Source organism: Protomyctophum parallelum, assembly GCF_964188405.1.
Source record: "Protomyctophum parallelum genome assembly, chromosome: 15".
Classification (NCBI taxonomy): domain Eukaryota; kingdom Metazoa; phylum Chordata; class Actinopteri; order Myctophiformes; family Myctophidae; genus Protomyctophum; species Protomyctophum parallelum.
In genome coordinates this window covers 29528423-29548156 of record NC_139710.1, presented here as the reverse complement: position 1 = coordinate 29548156, position 19734 = coordinate 29528423, and the positions used below count along the sequence as shown (strand labels likewise).

At 42.4% G+C, this 19734-nt stretch overlaps 2 protein-coding genes across 2 annotated transcripts; both read right to left on the bottom strand.

Moving 5' to 3' along the window:
- Positions 1-4967: 4967 nt before the first annotated feature.
- LOC310871789 (kelch domain-containing protein 3-like) lies at positions 4968-6380 on the bottom strand (the record flags this gene model as incomplete). The annotated part of the gene is made up of 2 exons (XM_083783425.1): positions 4968-5030; positions 5331-6380. The coding sequence occupies 2 exons, from the start codon at positions 6378-6380 to the stop codon at positions 4968-4970; spliced, it is 1113 nt and encodes a 370-aa protein (XP_083639551.1).
- A 2863-nt stretch (positions 6381-9243) lies between these two features.
- LOC310871788 (kelch domain-containing protein 3-like) lies at positions 9244-10425 on the bottom strand (the record flags this gene model as incomplete). The annotated part of the gene is made up of 1 exon (XM_083783424.1): positions 9244-10425. One exon carries the CDS (start codon positions 10423-10425, stop codon positions 9244-9246), a length of 1182 nt encoding a protein of 393 aa, XP_083639550.1.
- Positions 10426-19734: the final 9309 nt, after the last annotated feature.

The window sequence follows — 19734 nt, the reverse complement described above, 5'->3', positions numbered from 1 at the left end:
CCACAACTGCCTCCGTCTGTCATCGACTGCTTTCATCGCCCACAACATGTCACTGTTTACGTTGCGACGGATGCTTGATTTAAAAATGAATAAAGGAGACTTCAAAGTGTCCTGATAATATCAGAAATGCCATGCTAGCTAACAGTGAAATGTGGAATTGTGGATAATAAGGGCAGCTTTAAGGCGTCCACGTTTTAATAGTGATGTAATGCAAGGGCAACAATAAAGGTAATGTATCATGGAGTTCATATACCATCCACGGCCAAAAGACAACTTACGATGTCAAAGACGGGACAATTAAGTGAAATTGGAAATATGTTCCTTATTTTTGCTTCCCTAATTTACTGACCAATGAATCTATATGCACAGCAGCCATATTTGCTGCTTTCTTACTTCGTTCAGAGGTGTTATCAAAGATACTGATTAAAGGGATATTTCACTTAAAAAAATTAATGAAAATGGTAAATGAAATTTTCACTATTATACTAATTACACTATTGCACGTTTTACACTATTATACTAGTACACTAGTACACTTATTGCACTTATTACAGTATTACACCATTACACTATTACATTTATTACACTATTACAAAATTTAACTTATTCCACTATTTCACTATTCCACTATTACAGTTACTACTATCTCAATGATGTGATGCCATGCCCTAGTGCCTGATGGGTCAAATTTGTCCCAAACAGACAGTAGTCCTAGTGCCTGATGGGTCAAATCTGTCCCAAACAGACATTGCCAAATATTTTAGCTGGTTAGTTAGCTGGTGTGTATTTTTATTTTACAAATCTCAGATTTGGGCAGTAAGTCTTACACTGGCAGCCTAGAGCCATGTGCTGTCATATCCACTTCCTGCTTTATCAAATTAATGTAATTTATTCTCCAAACCACTTGATGGCGCCAAAGTGCTTCCAGTCCTACCTTGGCATATGCCAAAACTGACCCACTAGGCATTGACAGCCTTCTTTTTCTCGCCTATATTTGGCCATTAACTGGTATGTGCCAAATTTGACCCAGTCGTCCAAAAGGGGTTAGGATTATTATTGTGATCTCTCGCCCTTGAAATATAATAATCTTTCTGTTGTGTTTGAATAATAGCAATTCAAATCAGTTGTCCTCAAAACCACACCTCCAGTCACTGTTCACAGCAGCAGAGCCTCACCTGCAGCCCATCAAGTATAATTTATGCTTCGTCCCGCGACGGTGTCGCACACACAGAACTTTAAGCTCACAACAGTCGCATGCGATGTGAGCTTGTATATTAGCTGTTCTCTTTGCGCAATACTGTTGCGCTTTGAAGTATAAATGTCTTCTAGGGTGCACCTCACTAGCCAACACACAAGATGAGGTTGAATGAACTGAAACCAGTGCTCCTCAAAACAACAGGTTTGGAGATCTGTTGGGAATTGATTACATGAAACAGTCAACCGTGCGCCCAGTCCCAATGTTGGTTAACAAAGAATTGGCCTATACATCTCACACTATTAAGGCAACCGGTCGGTTCCACGCGCTGCACAAAGTGCCCTTTTTTCACTTGAGCACCTGCTCCTCTAAATGTCTGTGCACGCCACTGCCTGTCATGCTGAATGCCAGATCGCCCATACGCCCATAGAGCTCCAACATCAAAACCTCAATGCATTCGGCTGTGACTGCAAAAGTATTGCTGAGAAAAGAGTCGGAGCATTGATCATGCTCCAAATAGCTTAGCATTTCTCTACCACCATAATGGTGGTGAATAAGGCCCCATTTAGACTGCAGTCACATCACGTGACACATTCCCATTCAAATCGGATCATAGTTTTTTTAATCCGATCCCTTGGCACGACCGTTCACACTACCGTTTGCAAGTGACCATATCCGATCTGTGACGTTTTAACCAACTTAACCCAAAGCCACCCTGCGTCGACATATCTGCTTTGGTTACCATGGTAACGACATAGACATCATGACGGTAGGCGGCGGCGATATATTACGTTCAGGAATGCAACATCACAACAGACAAGCAACAGCCGACAACAAGAAGAGACACCCATATATGTTATGGGTGTCTGACAGACACGTGACAGTCTACAACAACCTCAGTGCGCTGGAGCTATTGATGGAGTTCATATTCCAGTCATCACCAGGCCCGGCAAATGCGCTGGGCATAGTGGGCAATTGCCCAGGGTGCCAACCACTGGGGGGCGCCAAGCCGTCTGTCTGTCCATCTGTAGTCTTTAGGTGACAGTTACAACTTACACCTATTTCAGCAGTGCAGCATTGGGAGGCAGAGGGAAAGCACTTATTATTGTGAAGGGGCAGAGGATGCAGTTGCTGTTGTTGCTGCGTGTCGAGACTTTGGAGTAATGCCTGCCGTGCGGATTTAAGCTGTCAAAACGATATTGTTAAGTGAAATATGCCACAGACACTTTCAAACGAGAGGGAGATGCACAAGCAAGACGTCAATCAATAAGGTGGACAGACCGTGGACACACATTGCAGTTATGTTACCACCACTTGAACTGAAAGGAAACTGTACAACGATTATTCGTCACACAACATTAGTATAGCCTCTTTCGCCTGAGCTGTGCTGATACACAGATACAGCATTTTCATATTTAAAAGCGCTTTATAGCTTCTCTCAGGTTAAAGCTTGTATCAACAAAATATGAATAAGAAGATGAATGAACACCTGACGTCGGTGGGAGAGGAGATATCCCCTCCCACCGACGTCAGGTGTCACCCATTTGACCTCTTTATGAGACATTTACACCAAACTGTCTGTTCCTACTGTAATATAGAATGTGTAAAGGCACAACAAGCTGATGTTCTTTGTTCAACAACATCACCTTCTGTTCCGGTGGTCATGAATGTGTTTTGGTGTGTTCACATCTTTCAGCCAGTATACTTTTGTGTTTTCTTCTACTTGGCTGAAAGTGCTGTAGTCTGCTGTAGTGTATGCTGTTCATGCTTTGAAGTCTAATAATACACACTGACACACCGCACATAGTGCGTGCAGGCCAGGTAATTTTGTTTTATTAATAATTATTAAGATCATAGTACGTTATGAAACGGACACACACACGCAGATGCACACGCACGCGCACACACACACACACACACACACACACACACACACACACACACACACACACACACACACACACACACACACACACACACACACACATGTGTGCTGCAGTTGAGAGGAATGAAGGTGAGAAATGCATGCTGTTGAAATTTTATGAAGGGGGAAGAAAGGCAGAACATTTTCGAATAGCTATTGGTATAGACTAGTAACAGTTTAGTAACAGGCAACATGTTAACCTCTAGTGAAAAACTAAGCTAATCCTAAACATTGTCAAATAAGCTTAAATTTACCACAGCACACACATCCAAAACAGCAATTCCGTGATTTGATTGATCATATATTGTATCCTCGGTCCCAGGCTTATGTATCTGTGAAAAGAAAAGCCTGGTCGAAACGTAAGGCAGAGAAGCTATCGGCGGATGTATCCTCCGGAACATCCGTCAGCTATATTTCCCCCGGATACGATATTTTCCCGACCAATCACAACACTTGTTTCATTCGCGGAGAATATAAACTGATTTGTAAAGCATCAACGTCATTTCCTTGGGCGATACTTCCGCTAAAATCCCGCAACTTCTGATGATAGTCTTTTCAGCGTAGGTCTTGCCCAGGGTGCATATATTGTGCCCCAGGTCTCGTGACATCACTATGACATCATCAGGGATGATAGTATATCAGGGATCATATCATAGTAAATGCGACCTGCTGTCGCAATTAAGCCCATATACTGTATGGAGATCCCTGATGTCATCAATATTAGTATATGGATATATGTAGAACCTGTTCTTTCATTTCATATGTTGATCATTCCCCATCCATCCTTTCTCTTCAATATCTCCCTTTTGACTGATACCTGTTAAACTCTAGACGGGCCTGCCCCAAAGTTTTTGTGCATCCGCGGAAAGTAGAGTTCTCAACAGGCCCGAGAATTAAGGCCCAGCCCTACCTGTGCCCTCATAACCCTGTACACTCAAGACACTGCCACCGCTGTCACCCTTAGATCTCCATATATGGAGCTGACCTATTCTGACATTCCATAATGTTGATCTGACCTCCTCAAACCATGTACACTCAAGACAAGCTCCATATATGGCCAGTGTACACGACCTCGAGGTCGCTTCTCGCCCCAAGGCGTCTCACTGGTATTCTATTCAGTAACTACAAACATGTGGTAAATATTTCCCTATAATCATTATAACAGGTTCACACATATCAATGTGGGATATGGCCTGGAAGTGTGCACGACTGCAGGGTATTGCGCTAAGTTAGAATGCTGTTTTGAAAAATATGCTGTATACTTAAAATGTAGTATACAGTGTCTTCAACGTTGTTCAGGTCAAGGACCCCTTAGCTGAGAGAGATGAAGCAGTGTATTGTATTAACCCATATCATTATATTCATATTGTATTTAACCCATTTTACAAGCAAAAACAGCAGCACAAGATTTTCATTTTTTGTTTATACACTTTATTATGCATTTTTGGCTTGTGACAGAATACTGCAGGGCATTATGAAGAGAACTTTTAACCCAAAGTCCAGAAGGGTATTAATTTTCTAGGCACTTTTTCTTGGATCCTGACAAAGCCTATTAAGCATGTTTTAAAAATGCTGTAAATGCTTTTCTTTTGTCAAAATAAGTGTTGAATGTACTGAATGTACACTCTAGCAATCCAAATATAGAGGTAGGCCTACTATATTTGGATTACTAGAGTGTACATTACCAATTTATTAAATCTGGAATTTCCGATCTCATAGCTCGTTAAATCGGCTCATGCATGACAGAAGCAGTAAATTAACAAAAACAGGGAAAAAAAACATTAAAAACAACACCTCAACGTCAATTCCTTTTTTGTTTAAAAAAAACAAAACCATCAGTCCTCCTTCCTAACTGTCCGTTCCTTTGCCCAAAGCATCTTTGTTCCTACGTTCCTTCAGGCACGAGATCAACTGGGTGTAGGAGTTGTTAATTCTTAGAGATCCTCATCTTCGCGTGTGTCCTGGTACAGTTCATTTGGTAGTAGACTTCTCTATTCTCCTGTGTGATGCTGTTTACTTCCTGGTGGGTATAACTGAGCACATTCCTGTGCTCTGCTTTCTTTCCGATGCGAATGAAGGGATCCTTTTGAAGTGTGGCTATTGTCTTGTTACCCTCCTTTCCGTTGGTTCCGTTGCCTGGAAGTTGTTCGCTGCTAAGTTGTGCACTATGCCATTTCTTCTGGTAGTCATGGCAGCTAGTTCCCATCTGACGCTTTCTGGAAGGTCTGACTGTTCCAGACCATAGTGAATGACTCCTAGCTTGCATAAGGTCTTCAGACTTGGACTTAAGTCTATGATGTACAGGTCAGACACCTCATCATCCTCATCAGAATCTTCAGAATCTGTCGGAACCGACGTGTATCTGTATCCTCCAAAGAAGATGATACGATCTCCCACCATGCAACAGCACATCCTAGACATCCACAGACTCGGAACTTCACCCTTCGGCTCGAGCTTCTTCCACGCAAACGTCTCTGTGTTGAATTTCCACAGATCATTGAAGGTCCTGTCCAGAAGACAGTTGTGGCCACCAAATATGTATAGCTCTCCATTGTAGGCAAAGGCAGAATGACACGCGCGCCTTTCTGGCATACAGTCGACGGTTTGTTTTTGCGGACTCAGCCAGCGGTTCGTCTCTATGTCAAACATATTTATGTCGTTGTTGTAGTCCAACAGTTCTCTGTCCGTTTCAGCCCCTCTACCCCCGAACACAAACACCATCGAATCGATGATGGTGGCGGAGTGACACAACGAAGCGTGTGCCGGAATGCCTCTGGTTTCGATAAAGGACCAGACCATGCTGGTGGTGTCCAGCATGTGGATGTCATTAGTGTATTTAGAGTTATAGTTGAATCCTCCAAAGATATACATGGTCTTCCCCAGGACGCAGGCCGCGTGGCCCTCCCTCGCCCCCGGGACAATCCCAGAGGTCATGGGCTGGAACCATCGGTGGGTGTCGACGTCAAATGCGTAGAGTGCGTTGTCCTCCCGTGTGTAAGTGTAACCGCCCCAGATGTAGATGATGTCTTCTATCAGCACGGCTGTGTGGCCCGATCGCTTGGATGGAACCTCAATGGGATACTGTCTTCCGTTCGCCACTGGGGGCAGCTTTACCCAGCGCAACGACACTGTGTTGAAGACATGCACGTCGATGATCTCCATGTCGTGCCCTCCAAACGAGTACACCTTGTGGGCCACTGCCACCGCAGCATGACGCGTTCTCTTCGGTCCTCCCTTCAGGTGTGCTATGCAGCGCAACATCTCGCAGCAGGGCTACCACAGCAAAGCAGAATGGACCTGGAACTGTCTCGTTCTATGAAGAAAGGGAGTTCTGTCACACGCGTCCTCACTTATATTGGTTACGTGGGCACAAATGGTATGCAAAGCTTGGCCAATCAGCAAAGCTCGCGGGTTGTGTTAGCCAATCGGAAAAGTTGGTTGGTGGTATGTAAACAGACAGACAGACTGAAAGTGCTGTAGTGTATGCTGTTCATGCTTTGAAGTCTAATAATACACACTGACACACCGCACATAGTGCGTGCAGGCCAGGTAAAAAAAAAATATTAATAATTATTAAGATCATAGTACGTTATGAAACGGACACTCACACACACACATGCACACGCACGCACACACACACACACACACACACACACACACACACACACACACACACACACATCTGTGTGCTGCAGTTGAGAGGAATGAAGGTGAGAAATGCATGTTGTTGATATTTTATGAAGGGGGAAGAAAGGCCGAACATTTTCGAATAGCTATTGGTATAGACTAGTAACAGTTTAGTAACAGGAAACATGTTAACCTCTAGTGAAAAACTAAGCTAATCCTAAATATTGTCAAATAAGCTTAAATTTGCCACAGCACACGCATCCAAAACAGCAATTCCATGATTTGGTTTGTGGCACTAGTGCATTTTATCTGTTGTTGCAGTTAACTGTGAAACCTTGCGTTTTTGTCACGTCGAGTCACACTCAATTTGTATCATCACGTCATATATTGTATCCTCGGTCCCAGGCTTACTTATCTGCGGGAAAAAAAGCCTGGTCGCAACGTAAGGCAGAGAAGCTATCGGCGGATGTATCCTCCGGAACATCCGTCAGCGGTATTTCCCCCGCATATGATATTTTCCCGACCAATCACAACACATGTTTCATCCTCGGAGAATATAAACTGATTTGTAAAGCATCAACGTAATTTCCTTGGGCGATACTTCCGCTAAAATCCCACAACTTCTGATGATAGTCTTTTCAGCGTAGGTCTTGCCCAGGGTGCATATATTGTGCCCAGGTCTCGTGACATCACTATGACATCATCAGGGATGATAGTATATCAGGGATCATATCATAGTAAATGCGACTTGCTGTTGCAATTAAGCCCATATAGGCCTACTGTATGGAGATCCCTGATGTCATCAATATTAGTATATGGATATATGTATGTCAGAACCTGTTCTGTCATTTCATATGCTGATCATTCCCCATCCATCCTTTCTCTTCAATATCTCCCTTTTGACTGATACCTGTTCTTTAAACTCTAGACGGGCCTGCCCCAAAGTTATTTCTGCAGCCGCGAAAAGTAGAGTTCTCAACAGGCCCGAGAATTAGGACCCAGCCCTACCTGTGCCCTCATAACCCTGTACACTCAAGACACTGCCACCGCTGTCACCCTTAGATCTCCATATATGGAGCTGACCTATTCTGACATTCCATATGTTGATCTGTCCTCCTCAAAACATGTACACTCAAGACAAGCTCCATATATGGCCAGTGTACGCGACCTCGAGGGGTGCCGTGTCATTAGTCAGAAGGTTCATTGTTCCGAAATTACTATCCCTATCTCTAACACTAACCTAAACCTAACCGCAAGCACGGGAGCAGTGCATGTTCGGACTAACGGGACTTCGGATCTATGGGCAGTTTCCCCTCGAGGTCGCTTCTCGCCCCCAGGCGTCTCACTGGTATTCTATTCAGTAACTACAAACATGTGGTAAATATTTTCCTATAATCATTATAACAGGTTCACACATATCAATGTGGGATATGGCCTGGAAGTGTGCACGACTGCAGGGTATTGCGCTATTCTGAGATATATGCCAGAGCGGAGAGGGAAACACTCTACCAGTAAGTTAGAATGCTGTTTTGAAAAATATGCTGTATACTTAAAATGTATAGAACAAGTGTCTTCAACGTTGTTCAGGTCAAGGACCCCTTAGCTGAGAGAGATGAAGCAGTGTATTGTATTAACCCATATAATTATATTCATATTGTATTTAACCCAATTTAACCCATTTTACAAACAAAAACCGCAGCACAAGATTTTCGTTTTTTGTTTATACACTTTATTATGCATTTCTGGCTTGTGACAGAATACTGCAGGGCATTATGAAGAGAAATTTTAACCCAAAGTCCAGAAGGGTATTGTCTATACAAAAATGCAGTGAAATAGTAGGCCTAGTGCCCATGACGTGGGAACGGAATTCATTTTCTAGGCACTTTTTCTTGGATCCTGACACAGCCTATTAAGCATGTTTTAAAAATGCTGTAAATGCTTTTCTTTTGTCAAAATAAGTGTTGAATGTACTGAATGTACACTCTAGCAATCCAAATATAGAGGTAGGCCTACTATATTTGGATTACTAGAGTGTACATTACCAATTTAATTAAATCTGGAATTCCGATCTCATAGCTCGTTAAATCGGCTCATGCGTGACAGAAGCAGTAAATTAATAAAAACAGGGGGGGAAAAAAACATTAAAAACAACACCAACGTCAATTCCTTTTTTTGTTTAAAAAAAACAAAACCATCAGTCCTCCTTCCTAACTGTCTGTTCTTTTGCCCAAAGCATCTTTGTTCCTACGTTCCTTCAGGCACGAGATCAACGGGAGGCGTACTATCATCCGACAGAGCATTGCTCCGTCAACTGGGTGTAGGAATTGTTTATTCTTAGAGATCCTCATCTTTGCGTGTGTCCTGGTACAGTTCATTTGGTAGTAGACTTCTCTATTCTCCTGTGTGATGTTGTTTACTGACTGGTGGGTATCACTGAGCACATTCCTGTGCTCTGCTTTCTTTCAGATGCGAATGAAGGGATCCTTTTGAAGTGTGGCTATTGCCTGGTTATCCTCCTTTCCGTCTGTTCCGTTGCCTGGAAGTTGTTCACTGCTAAGTTGTGCACTATGCTATTTCTTCTGGTAGTCATGGCAGCTAGTTCCCATCTGATGCTTTCTGGAAGGTCTGACTGTTCCAGACCATAGTGAATGACTCCTAGCTTGCATAAGGTCTTCAGACCTGATGAGGTGTCTGACCTGTACATCAAGTCTATGATGTACAGGTCAGACACCTCATCATCCTCATCAGAATGTTCAGCATCTGCCGGAGCCGACGTGTATCTGTATCCTCCAAAGAAGATGATACGATCTCCCACCATGCAACAGCACATCCTAGACATCCACAGACTCGGGACTTCACCCTTCAGCTCGAGCTTCTTCCACGCAAACGTCTCTGTGTTGAATTTCCACAGATCATTGAAGGTCCTGTCCAGAAGACAGTTGTGGCCACCAAATATGTATAGCTCTCCATTGTAGGCAAAGGCAGAATGACACGCGCGCCTTTCTGGGATACAGTAGACGGTTTGTATTTGCGGACTCAGCCAACAGTTCGTCTCTGTGTCAAACATATTTATGTCGTTGTTGTAGTCCAACTGTCCTCCCCTCGTTTCAGCCCCTCTACCCCCGAACACAAACACCATCGACCCGATGATGGTGGCGGAGTGACACAACGAAGTGTGTGCCGGAATGCCTCTGGTTTCGATAAAAGACCAGACCATGCTGGTGGTGTCCAGCATGTGGATGTCATTAGTGTAATTAGTGTTATAGTTGAATCCTCCAAAGATATACATGGTCTTCCCCAGGACGCAGGCCGCGTGGCCCTCCCTCGCCCCCGGGACAATCCCAGAGGTCATGGGCTGGAACCATCGGTGGGTGTCGACGTCGAATGCGTAGAGTGCGTTGTCCTCCCGTGTGTAAGTGTAACCGCCCCAGATGTAGATGATGTCTTCTATCAGCACGGCTGTGTGGCCCGATCGCTTGGATGGAACCTCGATGGGATACTGTCTTCCGGTCGCCACTGGGGGCAGCTTTACCCAGCGCAAGAACACTGTGTTGAAGACATGCACGGAGATGTTCTCCATGTCGTGCCCTCCAAACGAGTACACCTTGTGGGCCACTGCAACCGCAGCATGACGCATTCTCTTCGGTCCTCCCTTCAGGTGCACTATGCGGTGCAACATCTCGCAGCAGGGCTACCACAGCAAAGCACAATGGACCTGGAACTGTCTCGTTCTATGAAGAAAAGGAGTTCTGTCACATGCATCCTCACTTATATTGGTGACGTGGGAACAAATGGTATGCAAAGCTTGACCAATCAGCAAAGCTCGCGGGTTGTGTTAGCCAATCGGAAAAGTTGGTTAGTGGTATGTAAACAGAAAGACAGACAGACAGAATGGCAGAATGGGCCCGGAATGCACAGTTTAAGTGTGTTTGTATGTAGGAGCACACAAACAGCTGAGCACAGAATGTGATGCATGATGATCAGCGCGCCCCTCACTTCACACAAGTGAGATTTTTTTTTTTTAATATCTTATATTTTCAAATGGTGGTCCGTTGTGGTCCTTGACATTACAATGTTTGAGAACCACTGCATCAGAGAATACATATAGAGCTAGTTTAGCGGTGCTAGTGTGACTTTGTGTGTGTGCCACCCGTGACATCATGTGTTACTAAAAGTCTATGGACTTTTTACAGGATAGTTTCTTCAGTAGTAATCCTGGTCTCTAAACTGCCTCCCCCTGGCCAGCCGGGACACTGATGGAGGGGAAAGAAACTGGTTGGAATAACGTGTTCCTTCCACGTGCTACGTCCAACCAGGGAAACTCCCCCCTGTCAGGTGTAAAGGAGCAACATGACACTCAAGCATGAAGGAAGCATGAGTTAAGTCCGTTGCTCTCCCTAGGTTGGCGGAGGGTGTGTAGAGCCCAGGATCACATCACAGGATGATTGACACAGGGGTGAAAAATGGGTTACAAAATCGTGGGACAAAAAATATAAATAAAAAAAAAAAAAAAAGGATAGTTTCTTCCATACAAATGCCCAGGTGAAGTCAATGGGAAGTTGGTGACCTATAATGATGTGGCTCAGTGCACTGTGTACCCTAGCTTGACTTCATCATCATACATGTCCATCATGATTATAAGTCACTTCACATTTTGATGGGCGGCTATCCCCTCCAACGCCTTGCTTTCGGAATAATGTCATATGGCAGCCAAGTCTATAGACGTTTAATTGCGACCGTATGTCACATTTACTATATGCGTCTCCCGTCCATCCGTCCGTTAGTTAGCCAACGCCTCCATATATGGCCACGCCTCGTGACATCACACCTTCATATATGGTCACGCCTCGTGACATCACACCTTCATATATGGTCACGCCTCGTGACATCACACCTTCATATATGGTCACGCCTCGTGATGTCATGCCTCCATATGGTCACGCCTCGTGACGTCACGCCTCCATATATGGTCATGCCTTGTGACGTCACACCTCCATATATGGTCACGCCTCATGGCACGTCACACCACCATATATAGCCATCTCCATAATGAAGATCACGACACTGACCTCATCTAACCCTGGATAACCACCAAACATGGAGAAGACTGGATCATCACATAGATCTGCATATATGGAGCCGGCCAGCAACTCTACATCTGACCTCAAACCCTTAGATCTCCATATATGGAGCTGACCTGTTCTGACATTCCATATGTTGTTCCTTCACCACCCGTCCGTCCTGTTCTGACATTCCATATGTTGATCTGACCTCATCAAACCCTGTAAACTCAAGACATGCTTTAATCACTTCTTGGCCACTGGCCAGTACAGAATTCATTAATTTCATGTTGAACTGGCCCCCCATGCCAAAGCACCAGTGCTCACCCAGCAGTCTTCCGTCTGCAGTCACCCAGGCGGATGCAAGGGTGAGGTCGCGCTCAGGGCCCTCAGGGCTGGTGTTTGTTTATGTGACGTCATGTGGCGGAATAGATTAGCCAAGACAAACCAGGAGCCCCTCACTTCACATGAGTGTGGTGTTTATTTTATTTTATTAAAGTCTATTAAGTGGGCCCAGGCCGTAGCGTAACGGTCTGGTAATCCAGTCGCAGTGTGCCGCGGGTTCGACTCCCAGACCCGACACGGCCTTTACTGCATGTCATCCCCCCATCTCTCTCCCGTTTCCTGTCAGCCTACTGTCTGTCCCTTCAAAAATCAATAAAAGGCGTAAGCCGCAAAAAAATATCTTAAAAAAAAAAAAAGTCTATTAAGTGTGACTGTGAGATGTGTGCCTGATGACCAAAAGCTTAAATACTAGTCTAGTGGCTAAGATGTTGGCTTCCCAGGCTGGAGACCGGGATTCAATTCCCCGGGCGTTACACATGCACATGCATGCACATCCATGGAGAGATCGACTCGCACAATGTATGGCCATGGAAAGGTCACTGTGAGAATAATTATGAGCTCATCTGATGTGAAACAGAGATACCCCAGAGGATGACCTTTCCACATCCATTAGACTGACCTTCCTGTGTGTCTCCTCGCTTATCGCCTCATCAAGCCCAGTGGCGGAAATAAGTAACTAAGTGTATTATTTACCACGAGTAATGTATACTCGAGTACAATTTTGAGTTATTATTTTTTTTAACTTTGTTTGTTTTCATTTTATTTTTATGTATCAGTACTACATCTCAGGGGCAAATGTTGTACTTTTTCCACTCCACTGCAATAGGCTCTGTATGCACAGTAGCCGTATTGGGAAAATAAATCACACCCGTGTGAAGTGAGGGGCACTCATTGTAAAGTATTTTCCACTCCAAGGGACATCAAGGAAACAACTCAGTTTTTCCAACTCAAGTCAATTTTTTATTTTCCAACTTTTTTATCCACAGTTGGCTTAATTTGTTGACTGGTTGGTTTCTTGAATTAGGTTGAAAACCTTCGAAAACAAAGAAACAAGGGTTTAACAACAATGCCAAACAATCAAAACGTTCTCTTTTTAAACATGCTTGATTTAATATATTTTTATATCCCGTTATTAATTTGGGTCCTTATCTTGATATGACAAAGTTTGAGAATCACTGCTTCTGACTAATACATCAAAGCACACACATCAGGGGAACACATGGAGCTGCCCTCAATAAAACACACAATTTAGTTTGATGGTCTCACAAGCTTCTTTGTTTAGATGACACTTTGTGCTCCACTTGAAACATTTTATAACGGGCACAAAGAGTGAACGAACACACGGTAACATGTGCATCATTTTCATTAGAGAGGTGAAGGGTGCACACAGGACTGGCCCAGTTTTGCCAGAAAACAGGCTCCCAACAGAATATACACACACATACACACACAGCAGAAAACACTCTAAAACCCATGGGATGGACGGAAGTGTTTACAACGTAAGTCACGCTATATATAGCCTACGGTGGAAGGACTACTGTCTCTGATTATTATTGTCTTTATTTCAGTAAAAGTAGCTATATTACAATATAAAAAGAGCACAAACTGTGCATAGCTGAATAGCAATCGGGAAGGTGTCACTGTAAGTAGTGCATTAATGCAAAATATGCACGCACGCACGCTCGCTCACTCTGTTTGGTCTGAAACAGCCAAAGTCTAATGTTTAGGGTCAAATAAAATATACTTTATGAAAGCCAAGTCTACGGACTTTAAAGTTTGTTTAGGCTAATGACAACACAAGACGTCACTCATCTCGTTGATATAAATACATCTTGTATCGACCACAGCTTGTTTCTCAAAAAACAAACAGTATAGTTTGATTAGTTACTGCTTACTGGATGTGTCATTTGTCTTCTGCCGGGTCAGCATGGTGTTTCTCTGTGGTTTTAGGCTTCCTTGTTAATAAATGCACTTTGGTCTCCTTCCAGGCTGCTTTGACATGCTGCGGTGACACATTAATGGGGCTGTTAAATTATTCATCAACTTGCAAAGCTAAAATGGCAAAAGTTCATCGCGGGGACATTGTGGGTGGCCGCGGCTCAGGAGGTGAAAACGACCACCTGGGACTGACTCAGGCCGACACCCACGTAGGTGGAAACAGGATGAGCTAAAATAGGTCTACTGTATGTATTGTAAATAACACAAGGCACATTTGTCCCAGAATTATTGGTTCCCAGATAGGCTATTACACTATATTTAAAAAAAAAAATTAAACCATAAAACAACATTCTTGTTTTGTTTTTTTCCTTTTTTCTCATTTTCTCAATTCTACTATTTACTTATAGTTACTGTATCTTATATAATATTACAATTGAGAGAGGCGGAAGTGCACAAAATGTGCGCCCGTTCAGGTGGCCAAGTCATAGACGTACGCGGAGTATGCGGAAGTGCCGTTTACGCCTGTGCTGTGCTCTGACATCACTCACCTCCCCTCTGCATTTTCAACCCAACTTTTACAAATAACAAAAACAACAAAAATATGACAATTCACAGACATCTTTTTTTATTGATCAAACTGAAAGAGCTTTTCATTGAAGCAACAACTTTTTTTCTCTCTTTTTTTCTTTTGGCTGTACAGTTGTATAATTCCTCCCTCTTCTCTTGTAGCCTTCCACTTTACCAGTGCACAATCAATACATTTTCTAGAGCTTGAGACACAGACTGAGGAGATAAAAAAAAAGAAAGAACAAAAAAGAAATTAAATGAAATTAACATAAAAAATACACAATACAGGATGAGTTTTGCTTCTTGCTCCTCTTTTAACCCGTAATATAAAGGTTTAGAATGTCGGCGAACACAAAACAAATGCTCTTTGATCTCAATGATGCATACTGTCGGGTGGAAACCTTGTATGTCCAAAACTGTTACTTTTCATATTTTTATTTCAAACATGGCAAAAATAGCCCATCATGCCGATAGGCTACATTTGCTACTTTTGTGAGGCACTGTACTGACTGAAGTAGTATGACGAAGTCGACAGCAACAATATAGCTTTGGTCCTCAACGTTGACAGCGGGGACCACAAACTTGACCTTTTTAGCCTGTAACTCAGAAAGTGTACAAATGGAGCCAAATGGACCCTCACGGGACATTTTGGCGTAGTGCTTTTATTTATTTATTTTACCGCGAAGATATGGTTTCAGTGATTATCAAACCTTTTAATGCCAAGGGCCCCCGTTTTATGCATTAGGCTACATATTTTGTATTTGTTTTTATTCACTATAAATCACAGGTGTTAACTTAACTCTGACACTGTACAAATGGAACCAAATGAATGGACCTTAGAGAGTTACAGGTCCATTCGGACGCTGGTCCTAAACACACACATTGAGAAACAGTGATGTATAGGAACTTAATGTGCCTGCGGACAAGTTGTTTTGTTTACAATGTTTTATTTACATTGTTTGTGGACATGTTTTGTTTGCGTTTTATCCATTCTACAAAGTCCGTAGGCTATTTCATGCAGAATATCCTCCAGGGGTGGACAGTATACTACTCAGCAGTGCTTGAGTAGAATAACTTGTACAGTAAACAGCTTGATAAAATAATAACAAATAAAAAATTGATTTCAACGATAATTGGAAATAGTCCAGAGAGAGAGACAGAATAGGAGGGAGCCAAGCCAAGCCCATGAATTAGCAAAAGAACAGGAGGCTGTTGATCTAATTAGTGGCTCTCAACCTTGTCTGGATCAGGGCCCATGCACATAGCCTGCCGCAGCCTGTGTGATTGTGTGGTCTAGAGGGGCGGGCGCTGGCGAAAACACGGCTCATATTGGTTCACCGATCTGAGCACCCGCCATGCTCCCAGCAGAGAACATTGACGTCACCAAATTTGAAGCGACACTCCTCTGCACTGTTATTGGTTAGCGAAATACAAGTTGGCTCCCACTGTTTTGTCAATTGTTAGGTGGCGGGGACTTGCAATTTCCTCCAGCTGAGAAACATTGCTTTATGTCATGGTACCATGTTGTGACAGACACGGAGTTACACCCATACAACAACTTCCACATATTAACATTGCTGTACAGTCGCTCGTTAATGTCCACATAATTAACATTGCTGTACAGTCGCTCTTTAATGTCCACATAAATTACTGCACAGTCGTCCTAACACTGATTGATGAATACAGTTCCAGGTCAGCGACACAATGCGTGAGTGAACCTTTTTATTTTTTACTCATCATGGCTAATTAGCTAATCAACCGAAAAATAACAACTCTGTTAATTAACCAAAAAACATAATAACAACTCTGTTAATTTTCAATAAAACAAAACAGGTGGCTTTAATCCCCACGTTCTCTTTAGTGTTAGCAGAATGACAGACACACAGAGTTACACTGTAGTTGGCTTCCATTTGCACACTCAGTTACGTAGCGTCCTTGAAATGAATACACAAAAATGTAATAACCATTGCCAGTCCACCAAGATGTTTTATTTCTCACCATTCAGAGCCTATAGTGTATATTTTGAATTGTTTTCAGTTGGAGCACTGCGTTATTTTTTTGGAAACAGCAGCAGCGTTAAAAGGGGCTGAGTGCACGTTGGCGTGCTGACCGCGTTCACCTGGTGGTCTTTTAATCTGCTTTTACCACCAGCACCACCACCAAGGGAAAAAAAGAGAAACAAATAGAGTAACTAAATCAGTGGTTCTCAAACTCTTTAATTTCCTTAAAATAACACACTTTGGGCTCCATTTTCGTCACCGCTAAAGTCCTTATCCCTAAACGTCTTTGCCTTTTTTTTTTACTATTTTGCAAAACATTTTTGAATAGTTGAAATGGCCAGTCTACAAGCTCACAAAGTGTCAATGTAGATATGCTAGTTGAACTATTCAAAAATGTTTTTCAAAATAGTAAATGGACGAAAATGGAGCCCCTTGTCTCCTACTCCGTCCCCGTCATGCCATGTATCTTGTCATAGAGCTCACCTATATGCAATGGGTCCGGGACCTTTCTTTTTGGACCCATGAAGAGCTCTACCGTGTCGCATATCGGAGTAGGCCTACCGCCCATCCGTCCCAACTATTATTTTGTACACTCTCAGAGTTAAAGGAACCGAGCAGCTATAGGGTCCCTGGACCAAACTTTGAGAACCACGTACAGAACTACATAAAGGCACTGCCAAAACCAAAAGGTGGAGCCTCCTGTACTCTATATGAGTGGTTCATTTCACATGAATACATTGGTTTATTTTCCTGACCTCGTGAAGACAAACAGATCGTGATAGTTTTTTTTCATCAAAGGAGAGAGGACAACTGTCATGATTGCAATGTTGATTTCTTAACAAAAATAAATAAAACACACATTTCTTAAAGCAGTCATGAAATGAAAACATGTTTCTCAAACGTTTAGACTTTTAGAGCATATCTGTGGTCATAATGGAGATATATTTAATAGATGCCACAAATATAATCACTTTGTGTCATCAGCGAGCCCTTATGAATAATCATGATTTCGTTCAGCTGTGTGATTCCCATAGCTCATGTTCTTCCACACACAGCTGATTATGGAGAGGACGCTACTCTACCTAATTCAAGATTAGTGCAAGATTAGTGTAAACTTCAGCAATGCACTAAAATATGTATCTGAAAACATTTGAGGTGAGACATAAGCATGCGACCAACATAAACATGCTTCAGTACTGCCGCTCTCTCTCTCTCTCTCTCTCTCTCTCTGCCGTGCAGTGCACGCTACTATGGACACCAGGCAGTGTAGTTTTACATCCCATAGCCCGAGGGGATGGTAGACTGTGATTGGCTGGGACACAGCAGCCTCTGTTTGACTACGATTTGGTCACAAAAAAAGGCCTTTCCCGAGGCCAGAAATGACTAATTGGGTGGGTTGTTAAATTCTATCCTGAGCTTATTGTCTATTTTTCTTTGTTTTTTAACCGGTCGAGTAACAAATTGTGACATATCACATATGTAGTCAAACCAAAGATGTAATTCCAAATATTCGACAAAATAAAGTAATTGGCAATGCTAATTACATAGATATAAAAATAAAAAAAAACAGAGAACATATAGCGTAACAGATGAGGACATTGTATCCAGACACAGACTCACACACCTCAGTGTCAATACTGCAGTGATTTTCTTTTAAATTACTTTAAATATATATTTTTTAACTGCAGCCCTTGTTTTATTGTCTAGCACATCAGTCAGTCAGTAAGCTTTTTGCAGTGTGTATCAGAACTAGTCAAAAGAAGAAAACAAAATTACATAAAAATAGGTCCCTATATGAATCAAAGCCATTTTTGCTCTTACAGGGGCAAGGAGATTTTAAATGATTTGTCATAATATACATTTATTATCATAATTTATGCACCATGCAATTCTTTAGAGTTTTACATATAATACAAGAGCGCTGCTTATCGGTCGGAGTTTCGTGTGGGTGATGCTATAAAAGGTATGATACAAAGCATGGCTTTGTAGATGTAAAATTAAACACTGGTTCCGTTACAGACCCTTATGGGTCTGTAACTGTCTGAGGGAAACAAATGAACCCTTGCGGGTCCATTTGTTTCCCTTTGCACACTCTCAGATTTAAATTAACCGTGTACTTCAGGGTCCCAGAGATGATGATGATGAGGATGAGGATGAGGTTGATAATATAATTGTATCAAATTGGGGTCCGTGGTGTTAAAGGAGAATTCCATACTAAAAGGCTTTCTTACCTTTCTTTGTAGTCGTTACGTCCCCACCAAAGAGGTCCAGGTGTTATTTTGTGCAAAAGCTCCTTATTGGCTATTTCCCCTACCATGAGCCCTACATGAATTGCATTGAATTGAATGGGAATTGAATGGGGCTATGGGGTGTTGTACTAATTCGCTTATTTCCATTAATTTCTTTGTATATATCCTCTCTTCATAATGTAAATAATATCCCAAGCGGCACACTTTACTACTTCTTTCGATGGAAATAAGTGAATTAGCATAACACCCCATAGCCCCATTCAATTCCCATTCAATGCAATGCAATTCATTGAGGGCTTATGGTAGCGGAAATAGCCAATAAGGAGTTTTTGCACAAAAAAACACCTGGACCTCTTTGGTGGGGACGTAACAACTACAAAGAAAGGTAAGAAAGATAAGAAAGCATTCTAGCATGGAATTCTCATTTAACTGGGGGAGTCCTCTGGGAAAAATAAAACTTAAATAAATAAGAATCCTAGAACTAAACTCAGTGTTAAATCTCAGTGTTCATTTAACTTTTGAGAGTGTACAACATGGAACCTTTGAACGTAATAATGATGATTGATCAATATTGTGATGTCACAGTTTTTGTGACATCATGTTTTAATGCATGACATCCTGTAGGTTAAACGGTACAGTAAGGGATTTGTATTTATTATTTTTATTATTTTTTTAACAAAAAGCTGTTTTGTTAAGTTATATTTTCTGATTCAGTTAATTTGCTATAGAGTGTTTTGCTCAGCAACGGGGGTCAACAGGAGACCACTGAACATGCACTCTACAGCAAATGATAACTATCACAATGTAGAGCTATTTAACACATTTTAAG